We start from the raw sequence: 12230 nt of genomic DNA, 5'->3' as shown, positions 1-12230 counted from the left end.
TTAACTACAAAAATAGAAAAATATTCAAATAGTTATGTTAATAACATTTCATGCAGAATGGCATGCAGAACCATCTAACTTTTCATCCATGCTTAGAAAAGGCGTGATTAAAAAGCAAACAACTACCAAGATGTTTCACACACTGGTTTTAATTAGCAGGAAAAAAAAAAAAAAAGAAAGGACAGAGACAAAGCTGCAAGGTAATGAGAAAGCTAAATTTCAGATGTGTTTATAGAAACAGTCTACCTAGGTGAAACCACTGATATGTGATGGGAGTGGGAGGGATGGAAAAAAGGAGTTAAAAAGAAATAAGCTGCCATATGTGTTTTAATTACACAAACACAGGAATAAATGTTCAAGTTAGGTGATTCCTGAAGTGTGCTATAAGTAAAATTCAATTATTAAATAATCATTATTGAATCAAAGTATGAAATGTATATGCTTTTGTAGTTATAAATGCCTATAAATATTTCTAGTAGACTGAATATTTACTATAGTTTCCAAAGTTTAGGGTACATTTCCACTAAACATGAAGGTCGTAGAAAGGCTGGGGAGTATGGATCTTTCTGTGTAAGATAATTCACTAAAAAATTTAATTTGCATAAAATTCAAAGGGTGTACAATAGCATTTGTTCTACATTTAGGCAGAAAGAATAGGATAATTTTAATGTGTGTGGTTATCTTTATTCTAGTGAAATACCATTTCTATAAAGAATAATTATAAACCAGTGCTTGACTAGAAAAATGATACTAGCAAAGACATAAAACTATTATTATAATACTATTTTCTGTTTTAGGGTAGCAATTAATACTTGGCAGATCTATCTTGAATATCCCTGAAATGAAAAAACCTCCCCAAAGTGTGAGGGTATGTCCCTGTGAGCAGGGTTCATCTGACACTCCACTGAGACAACCATGCACCAAAGAAATACTTGTGACTCATGGAGACCAGAAGGGCTTATTAGTGGCTGGTGACTTCCACTCAACTTGATTGTTTCTGAAGATCCAACTGTGGCAGACTGCTAGTCCCCCACCAATCTCTATTCTTCCCTTTTGTCTTTGCAACAGACCCAATTTTATTTAGGACTGTAAAGTTCCCAGATAAAGGACTATAGATCCCTCCTTGCCATCTGACCATGTTACTCTGGCCAATGACATCTATGTGGAAACTGTTAGGAGGGACTTCTGGGAAAGCTCCTTCAAAGAATGTGGATGTCCTTTTGCCCTTTCCCTATTTCTTCCTTCCTGCTGCCTGGAATGTAGAAGTGATGACTAGAACCCTAACAGTCATTCTGGATCGTGAGGTAACCTTGAGGCTGGAAGCCATCCAATAGGGGCTGTGGCACATAGATAGGAGGAGACCAGTTGCCTAATGATCATGGAGCCTACCTCCAGACTTGTATATGTGTGAAAAATAAGGCTTATTTGTTATAGACACTGTTATTTTGGATATTCTGTTATATATAACAGATTCTAATGCTAGCTGATAAAATCAGTGATCAGGATTAGTTGAAGACTAGTATGATGGTTCATCTTGACTTCTTTCTGAAAAGAGCTCCACACACAACGACAATACTCTATTTAGGAAAAAAACCCAAAAACAAATAAATGAAAAAAAAAAGACCTAAAAAATAAAACTTGGTTAGCTAAGTTAAAAATTGTATATGTGAATACACAAGGAAATATATTTTTATACACAAATATAGTTAAGAGACTAGAGGTAAATACACCAAAATGTTAAGTGCTTATGTCTGAGTGGGGTAATTATATAAGTTTAATTTTTTAGGCTTGTTTACATTTCCACAATTGACACAACAGAAATGTGTTTACTTTTATAAGCAGCTCCCCTCCATCCCCGGGAAAAATCAGAAAAAAACCCTCCAAATTAAACTGGTATCACTAAAATGAAACCTGGTTAGACAAGAAGGTTGTCTATTTGCTTAGGACACAAAACATGTGATTGTTTTTGTGCTGACCAGTTCTTCCATGATTAATAATGACAATGATACGAACTGACAAAATGGAATTTAAATGCTAGCTTTTTCAAGATCCAACAAAATTATCATTTTTATTATACAATTAAAAGAATTACCCACAAGCGGCTTAACTATTTTTGCCACTGGAAGGAAGAAGGAGCCAACAGTAAGGCCAAATCATATTTGGCTCTAGTACATTTTTCTGCTGATTGCAATACAAAATATTTGTTATTATTTGAGTTCAGCACAAAAATCTAGTTGAATCATTCAAAATCTCCTAAAGCATTCTAGCTTTGGCAAAATTTCAGTTTCTCACTTAGACTTCCAGCTCATCTTTGAGCAGAAAGAAGGATATTTGATAAAATCTATAGTTAGGAAGGTATATTTTATAATGTGAATAATTTTACAAGTCATACCTTTCTTATTTGGAATTTGAGATAAATGTATAAACTATTGCTAGAAGCTTAGAAAAATCCATTGCAAATCTACTTCCTACTTTAAAAAAAATACATAAGACACAAACATTTCTGACATCCCCATGGAAACGACTGAAACTATCATGTCAAAATGATTTACATACATTTTCACTCTCTTCAGACCTGTGGTTCCTTTTTACCTGTGGTCGCAGCAATCCTAGCTTCTATTTCAGACATGTCAGCACTCATTCTCTTGCCCTCAGACGTTGGGGGTAAGCTCTCCATGCTGCTCCCACGGGAAGCTCCCAAGCTTAAACGTCCAGATTCACTCTGTTAAAATTATAGATCAATCTGAATTACTGAAGTTCTTTTGATTTAGAAATCTTGGACAGCTTAGGAGGAAGACACGAAGTGGGATTCTTAAGGATCTTGTACTGCTCTGAAGAGGGAAAAGTTTTCAAGGAGAGGAAGCTATAGCAGTAAGGGAGAGTAAGCTGTAGGCACGACCTATCTGCATGAAAGGACCGTCATTACAGTTGGGAGTTAAATGTCTCAATTATTAACCTAAATGTCTAAAGTAAGATGAATAAAATCACTCCTTAAAATATTTTTAAACAAACAATGGCAAGAATATAATAAATCTGAACAACATGAAATGATAGATTTAGGACAACTCCTTTAACCGGGTAGTGTAGCTGAAATATACTCATTTTACATTTTTAACTATCAACCATTAAAGTTAGGAATTATCATTGGGAGGGAGTTACAGAGTTGGCAAAGGTAGCAATCAATGAAAGGGAAAACAATTTGGTAATAAATGGTAAGGAGAATCTCATAATCTCATTATATATCTCTCGTCTTAAGCTCACCTTTCTGCTTCAGGAAGAAGATTCAGGGTTCATATAATAGAAGATTGCACATAATTCAAATTTCAGCTAGTATAATGTTAGGACTACTGGTAAGGCTATCATACAATTTTATTTTTAATAACAACGAACCTGTTGCTTTGCCTGATTTTTCAATAATTTTGATTCCAAACGTTTAATAGTATCATTTGTGGCAGGAACTTGCTCCATATTAGTGTCACTTTTATTACTGGTATTTGTAGAAGCAATGTCCATGAATGAGCCTAGGAAAGAAGAAACATTTATGACTATAGGTGGGTAATAGTACAAATGCTTTATTCAATAACATGTAATTTAAATTCTTTTCTAAACTGGCAAGACATAAATAGAAATAAGAGTTTTCAAGCTAATGAAGATACCCCAAAAAACACCCATTTTAAATGAAACTTAAGGATAGCACAAAAGAGGAACCAAGAAGCCTAAATAGTCTTCTAATAGTCAAGAATAACTTATGATTTTTAGCCTGAGCGAGTAGAACTGAGGGTTATTAAAAAAGATGAGGAAGATTACAGGAGGAGTGAGTTTGAAGGAAGTATCAGGAACTCAATTTGGAAAATGTTGAGTTCCTAGTAGATATAAAGCAAGTAGTTGGATATATGAGTGCAGAGTTTAGGTATGGGATGGAGAAAAATACCAGCAAATAGATGGCATATAAAGCTGTCGATGGGGTTACCAAGGAAATGAGTGTAGATGGATAAGGGAAGAGGCCAAATGAAGAGGCCTTGGGCACTCTGACGTTTACAGGTTGGAGAGATGAGGAATAACTAGCAAAGAGCATACTTTTCTGGGAAGCAGAGAAAGGAAAAAGAGGAGGGACAGAAGGGAGAAGGGAGAAAGAAGAGGAAGAGAAGGAAGGGAGGGAGGGAAGGAAGGAAGGAATGAAGGGAGAGAGTGAGGAAAGGAGAGGAGGGAGGATATGAGGGAGGGGAGGGAGAAAGGAAGGAAGAATAGAAACTATCCAAAGTGAAACATAAGAGAGAAAAAGAGTACCCCCCCAAAAAAAGGGAAAAAAAGAAGAAAGAAAGAAGGAAAGGAAGAAGGAAAGGAAGGGAAGGAAGAAAAGTGAGAAAAAATGGCCAGAGAGCTAAGATGAAACCCAGGCTAGTAGAGTATCTTGGAGACCAATTGAAGAAAGTACTTTAAGAAGGAAAGTGCAATGAACTATGTCAAATGTTGCTAAGAATCAAAAATGAGAACTGAAAATCATTCCTTAGATTTAGTAATGTAGAGATAACTAATGACCTTGACAAGAGTAGTGGTATAATGTAAGTCTGAGTGGAGTCAGCACAAGAGAGAAGCTAGAGAATGCAAATACAGACTATATATGCTCTGGGAATGATCCCAGTAGAAAGGCTAAAATTCATGATATGAGAGAGGGGAGAATTTCTGGGAAGGGCAGATGGGATGTAATGGACAAGTAAAAAGGTTTGCTTTTGGCTTGAAGCATGGATAGTTCAGTCATGGTAACTGAAGAAAATGCAGACTAGATGGGCACAGGTGCGTGTAGGTGGGTGGATGTAGTGAGGGAAGTTGTGGAAGCTGCCTTCTTGATTACTCCAATTTACTCAAGAGAACAAGGTCAGCTGAGAATGAGGAGTGGAAAGGAGGCGTATGAAGTCCAAGGAGAGGCTAAAGTATAAAATTAAGACATCTAAGAGAGAGGAGATGAACTCAAATGTAGGACAACTGTCCAGCAGCACTAAATATGCATGTGAGGATAGCACACATGTGCTGTCTCCAGCCCCATTCAGCTGCACTGGTGCAGGCAAGGAGGAAGCTGAGTGTTGGACTGAATCAGGCTTATGGTTTAGCCAAGCAAGTTTAGGATCGGGGTTAGAAAGCTGAAAATTATTCATATTTTTACTGAACATTTTCAGTAAAACTGGAATTTGAGAATAACTAGCCAAACAGTAAACTAGCTTACAATAAATAAAACTATTCTTGAGGTGGGAGAAATAGACCAATAAAAATATTTGTCAATAAAAATAAAATTTTAAGTTCAGGGTCAATATATGTGTATACGCACACACATACCTTTTAGTTTCTACAAACTACAAACTATGTATCCCACTACTACTTCATATTTTAGAAAACTGGGAACTTTTAACTAAACACAGCTTCTTAAATAAGAGTCTCTGTAGAAGAGAACTAAATGATGAAGAAATATGTACATTTTCCATAATTTCTAATATGACTTGATCTAGCAGTAACCATGTAAAAATTATTTTTCAAATTATGAATGACATTCACAGCAATACAATATCCAATCTTTTTATGCATAACTGCAAAAATCCCAAGAGTTGGAAGCCAGTCTTCAATAACTCTTTAATCTGGGTGCTTCATGAAGAATGATGCACCTGGAAACCCAAATTGTAGTCAATCATATGAAATGAAGGAATTAAAATGCAAATGGAGACACCATTCATTGCTTCTTGATTATAATTTCATGGGAATAGATACAAAAAAAAAATCAAAAATCAAGTTATTACTCTTTCCATCCATTCACCTGTACTGGTGGCAGAGTTGCTCTGTCCTTCATCTGAATACTGACAAGGATACTGTAACGGCTCATCTGCTCCTGGAAAATACTATATATAAAAAAGTAAATCACAGCTTAAAATTTCTTTTATACAAATTAAACCCTGCTATGATTAACTGAAAGAGTATATCTGAATTATTTCCTTGTCATGGGATCCAACTATAGCAAAGATGATGCTTTATTTTCTCTCAAGTATATAATGAATTTGCAGTTGCTTAAGTTTTTGATTTTACAAAGATGATGATACTGGATTCTTCCTTGAATTTCAAGTGTGATCAATGCCATGTGCCTACTTAAGAATCTATTTTACATGGAGTCTAGATAGTCTTAAAGAAAACAACAAAGATTTCTCTAGAGGAACATATGAAATAGAAGAGTATCATTCCTCATAATTATTTAAAACACATTTAATTTATGTTCTTATAGCATTGATGTAAACTTTCAATTGTTGCGATGATTGTTAGTCTGACAACTGAGACTGGTATACTAAAGAATAATTGTTGGAACTAATATTTTAAATATCAAGAGGATAGATTATGGATGTCTTTCTATAAATTGGAGACATAATGTTAAAAGTATTCACTGGACCAAAAAATTAGAACTTAGGGGAAAAAAAGGAAATATATTCCCCTCAAATTAGACAAAGCAAGTATAAACACACTCACAATTCAAACAATTCATACATCACAAAATTTTAAGTTATCTGACTCGAGAGACTAGGTTGTTTTCTTATGTACATACCTTTAGGGACTAGAGTTCTATATAACATAGCTGGTATTCAAATATGATGGTAAATTTTAATCAGATTAGGTCTGCCTGCTTTGCCTAAGTAATTTTCAACTGACTGAACACATTTAATCTTTCATCATTTAGGGCATCATTTTATTTGTATTTAAGTAGATTGCAAGATTCTTCTACTGAACAAACTGTTCTGAAATTCAGGCACTTTCTTAAGTACTTATACTTTTTAAAGCCAAGGTACCAATTGACAGTTTTTGTTAGTATACCAAAAACTAGAGGCCGAAAATATTTCAAATAATTCTAAAAGTGTTTAATTTATAGACTGAAACAATTTGGTAATCATTTTTAAAGAATTCTTCTAAATTAAAATAGTCTATAAATCCTAGAAGTTTAATTTTGTATTGGCATATGAAAACCTAAAAATATGCAACAAAAACTGAATAGTAAAAATCACTCAAATAAATAAATGTGTCTGAGAATGGAATCTCTCTCCTGTCTTATATAAATGACTGAATGCTTGATGAAGATTGCTATAAAAAGCACTAAAATTTAGTTTAGCATGTATTGGAGTCACAATATACATAAGTCCTGTGAAGGCTTTAGAGATAATTTAATTCAGTTTCCTCTTACATTACAGATGAGGCAACAGGCCCAGAAACAAACGTACTTGTTCACTAATGTAAGGAGAAAAGCAAGTCTAGAAACCTAGACTAGCCATCTTTCCATTATAAAGAACTAGATTTCTCCCTCAAAATAACATTTCCTCTTGTGATTATATGAGTAATGAAAGCTCATTCTAATTAAGAAAATACAGAAAAGTATAAAGCAGAATATAGTGATAATGTTTCTTTTACTTTGAAATCCCATTAAAACTCAGCATATATTAAATTCCCCTAAATCCAAAGCCCCTCAAAAGAAGGATTATACCCGCATCAAGTGAGTCATTATTTTCACAATTTCCTCCATTGAAGGGCGCTGAGAAGGATCTTTAGACCAACAACGAGTCATCAGGCTCTCAATGGGCTTAGGTAAATTTTTGATCAGTGGTGGTCGAGTACCTATAATTGAAAATTAGAGGAGGGAGGAAAGAATGTATTTACCCAAAGAATGGTGCAAGCTTTTTATATGTATTTCCAAAGCAGTATTTATTTTATAGATCCTGCAATTTATGATTTATAATTTAGAGTAATAAAAGTATGCTTTCTGTTCTTTAGGTTAACATTTATTCTACCTATGTATATTTTCATAAAGGATAAACTACATCTTTAAAAAAATTAAATAAAAAGTTTTATAGTACATTCTAGTAAGGCTGAGAATTAACAATATTTGATTTGTTATAAACTCTTTTAACAAATAACAATGGCTTAATGTGTTAAGAAAAGTAAAATAGTAGCTTGAGAAAACTTTTCTTAGATTTTTCAGATTCAATTGCAAATGGGTTTGAAAAATCATCTTTCATATCTAAAAAGAGGTCAACTACAGTGTTATACTCACTGACTACCAAATGACCCTTTTGTGGGGAGGGTCTTTTTACATTTCACAAGCTGAAAACTGCCAACCTTTTGTAATTACCAAACCTGTAATATTATTAGTAAGGTTCCTACTTAAAGAAGTCCTCAAATATAAGGAGATTTTTATAATTTTATCAATTAACAATTTTATCAATCAACAAGTTAGTTCTTTTACTCCTTAATTCACTGACATTCAGCTATTTACTGACAGCTGATAGAAAGCAAGCAAGCAAAGTTTCTTAGTCAATGTTCTAGCATTCTCTATGACACTAAAGGTAATAAGGCAGTACAGGAAACTGGCAAAAATAGCTAAGATTACTTAGATGATGGTACTGTTTGATAAGTTATATGAATGACCTAAATAGCAGGCAGACATTTATTTATTTATTTTTAATTTAATTTTTTTTATAGAGACGGGGTCTCGCTCTTGCTCAGGCTCGTCTTGAACTCCCAAGCTCAAACAAACCGCCTGCCTCAACCTCCCAGAGTGCTAAGATTATAGGTGTGAGCCACCGAGCCTGGCCTTAGACATTTGTTTTTATCACTTGTGGAAGATATAAAAATGTCATTAATCAGAATGATTATAATAATCTGATAGAATTGCAATAACTGAGAGTGAAGCTAAAGTTAGGAAGGTTAAGTACTTCATGAAGAGCTTATTTTCCTAAAGCAAATGTAAAATAACTTTATTAATGGAGAAGATGCATTCCAACATCATATGCAATTTAAAACATCATTATTAGAGGTATAAAAGGAACAGGAGGGATGAAAGGACATTGACTCTGTAAGTCAATATAATTTACAGCTATTCAAGTCAGAAAGATCTGGATTTGAATCCCAGTTCTATCATGTAACTAATCTTGGATCTTGGGCAAGTTATTTAACCTTTCTAGGTCTCAGTTTCCTAACTGGTAAAATGAGGAAATAGGACTCATTTCATAAGGATGGGTGAGAATATAAAAATAAAGGGTATGTGAATTACTTTGTGTTTTGCCTATGAGGTTAAGTAACAACTCTTATTCTTTGCTTTCTCTCCTCTGTGAGATCCTTGCCTCCTCGGGAGAAAAAGGCTCCCCAAGATTTTACTTATGTATTTATTTTAGTTTTTCCACAGTCTAGTCTGATGCTTCCCTATCCCTAAGAGAGCACCAAGCTAGACAGCTGGCTCTGGTTGTGTACTGACGGCCTTTCCCTAATCAGCACAGCCAGTAAATGTCCTGAATTCCAGGTGAAGGCCAGGACTGCTCCCAAGCCAGTTCTGTGGGACTTTGGGGCAGGGAGAGGGGCGGAGACTGGTGACAGGAAAGTTCTGTGGTAACAAAGACTATCACATTTTAATGTTAGAAACAAATGGTCTTCTTTGGGGAAGGGGACAAGAACAATCTTTCAAATAGAAAATGTACAAAGTACATTCAAGAAAAATTTCTTTTCACGAACCATTGTGAACAGCCCACATGATCCGGAAAGCTGGGCCACCAATCTCATCAAAAGGTTTCCGACGTGTTATCACTTCCCAAAGGATAATACCCCAGCTGAAGACGTCACATTTTTCACTGTAATTACTACCTAGAAAAAAAAAAAAAGGTAGTATAATCTCAAAACTCTTTTTCTGTATGACTTAAAGAAACAACTGCTTTCATAAATTTTAAGAATGGCTATTTTGGATAAAAACAAGAGGTTATCACATGTGGAGCTAAGAAATTAATCTTTCTGAAGCACTTTAAGTCTTTTCAATAAATACATTTTTAAATAAATTAAGAATCAAGAATACACTAAAAATCTTCTTTGGAAAGTCAGTTATTTTCTACCTTTTACTCAAGAGGCACAGGCCTTGTCTTTTATGTATTTAGACTGATACTTTCTTTGGGGTAGAGCATAAACATTTATACATTCTTTTCTGTAATATTTTAATCTTAAATTTTCTTCCCATTCTCTGATAGGATAGCATGAGTCTGCTATCAAAGCAAAAGAACCTTCTAATTTAGTGCTGCATTTTTTTCTCCACATATGGTGAGATAAAATTCTTAATTTTCAAATTTAAACATAAGCTTTAAGTAATGACAATTATGGATAACAAATTTACAGTAACTAGCAAGATTAGATTATACAGCAAAATTTGTAGGACTACTAAGTTGTTGGGTGAATCAGTACAATAAACAGCCAAAAAAACCCCCTTCTAAGACAACAAAAAAACCCCAACACACCATTAAGAATGAACAGTTTTTATAGTGATAGCTTTACATGCTAAGTAGTACACTGTAACGTGGCATTACAATGTTACAATCTAATTTAGGATATAGGTGTAGCCAGCTGATGTTTTTCAGAAATGAAGATGTCTACATAGCCTAATAATCTCAGTTTTGTTGCTTTAGACAATGGTAACTATTAGTCTTTTGTATAAACAAATCTTTTTGTTCTCCATAATATGCCATTTTAACTTACCGAAAGATATATTTTTTTTGGAGAACAAAAAATTTTGGAGAACAAAAAAATTACGTAAGTATATAACTTTAAAACAATGCCAGTATATGTATTCTGTATATGACACAGAAGGCATTATTCAATTTTATGCAATATAACACTTCATTGTCCACTAATTTTTTAATTGCATTTTAGGGCAAAACGGCTCTACTCAAGTGACTAGTTGCATAGCATTTTCTTTTTCTCCGGGATGGCTAAAAACAAACAAAAAAGTAAAAAACTTTAAACTCATCAAAAATAAAAGAAATAAGCCCAAATCAGGGTCTGATTAATTCAATGTGTCTGAATGTTATGGGCATTCATACTTCCTAACATACAAATCATACACCTTCAATTTAACTTCTTGGATTTAAAAGATAATTTGATGTTTTTATACAGAAACGAAATATACAATTTATGGACTGATCTTTTAGGACTTCAGTGAGAAACAGACGTACAAAAGAAAGTAAAAAAGTAAACATATAAGTTTGCCCTATATTTGTAGTCTTTACTATCATATTTCTGTCTACTTATTTGCATTCTTTTTAAGGCATGCTCATTTAAATTTTAGGGCTGTCCATTTTTAGTTATTAGGAAACCAATACAAAAAAAGCACTGCTATTCCAGTATTTATGTTCTACAAAGTCTCCGTGAACACTGAATAATTGCTCCTAGGGGAAAATACAGGGCTAGGTTCCTGCGTGCCTTTGGTCACAACATTTTTGTCAACTGATCAATACATAACCTTGTTTCATGTGTGCTTCTGCTTAAAAACATCGTATTTAATATATATTAATTTATTAATATTGAACTCATGGCCAACAGCACTGTTACTCATGCCTGAATGAAGATTATCTAATACATGTATTTTCTCTGTAAGACATATCACAGTCTTCTTGTACTTAGGCAGTACTATACAGCAAAATCACCAACAAAATTCGCAAAATGGGAAAAATATGGCTCTAAACAGATCATAAAAAGGACACTTGTTTATAGCATAAGAGCTGAAGTAAGAAGGTGGAGTGTTGCCTTGTTATATGACCTCAGTTAGGAACATGTGTTGGCTGACTCAAAATTTACTCTGGTCTATGGTCTACGTACATAATGTCTGAAAATAACGACAATAATAAATAATCTAAATGTATCACAAGTATTAATTTTGGGATTACAAATAAAGTTTAGAAAGTAGACAATTTTGCAATTACAGAATCTCTGAACAATGAGGAACAACTGTATATATGCTTGAATCTGCATAGAAGATGCCAGACAACTGAAACCTTGCCATAAAATTTAGGATATGAGGCTATATTTATTTAATTCCTCCTTAGACTTCAATATATAGCTTATAATTATGCACTATGCAGAAATAAAACCATGGCAATGGGGAAAATTTATAAACGCATATTGGATACACATAGGGTAAGGCAGATTATCAATCATATCATGCTTTTGCCATTTTACCTTCAAAAACTTCAGGTGCCATCCAAGCAGCACTCCCCTTGTTATTGGTCATGTGTGTCTGAATGTCACAGGCTGTACCAAAATCACAAATTTTTAGAACTGTCCCCCCTGCAACCAGCAGTAAGCTGTTAAAAAAATATATATGTCAAAAGTTACAAGGCCAATACTTGATTCTACAATACAAGAAGAGATATTTGTAGAAATTGAAAGAGTTAAGCAAA

General features: G+C 33.9%; 1 protein-coding gene across 2 annotated transcripts in view; it reads right to left on the bottom strand.

The window, feature by feature from the left end:
- MAP3K7 (mitogen-activated protein kinase kinase kinase 7) overlaps positions 1 to 12230 on the bottom strand; it is a 63221-nt gene that overhangs the window by 27508 nt on the left and 23483 nt on the right. For both annotated transcript variants that reach the window (XM_076003109.1, XM_012750957.2), the window contains 6 exons: positions 12010 to 12134; positions 9526 to 9654; positions 7505 to 7635; positions 5804 to 5885; positions 3391 to 3521; positions 2593 to 2722 (listed from right to left, as the gene is read on the bottom strand). In XM_076003109.1, coding sequence (XP_075859224.1) covers positions 2593 to 2722; positions 3391 to 3521; positions 5804 to 5885; positions 7505 to 7635; positions 9526 to 9654; positions 12010 to 12134 — 728 coding nt within the window. The remainder of the gene's footprint in view (positions 1 to 2592; positions 2723 to 3390; positions 3522 to 5803; positions 5886 to 7504; positions 7636 to 9525; positions 9655 to 12009; positions 12135 to 12230) is intronic.

Source organism: Microcebus murinus, chromosome 5 (assembly GCF_040939455.1).
Source record: "Microcebus murinus isolate Inina chromosome 5, M.murinus_Inina_mat1.0, whole genome shotgun sequence".
Classification (NCBI taxonomy): Eukaryota; Metazoa; Chordata; class Mammalia; order Primates; family Cheirogaleidae; genus Microcebus; species Microcebus murinus.
This window is presented reverse-complemented; position numbering and strand designations above follow the sequence as displayed.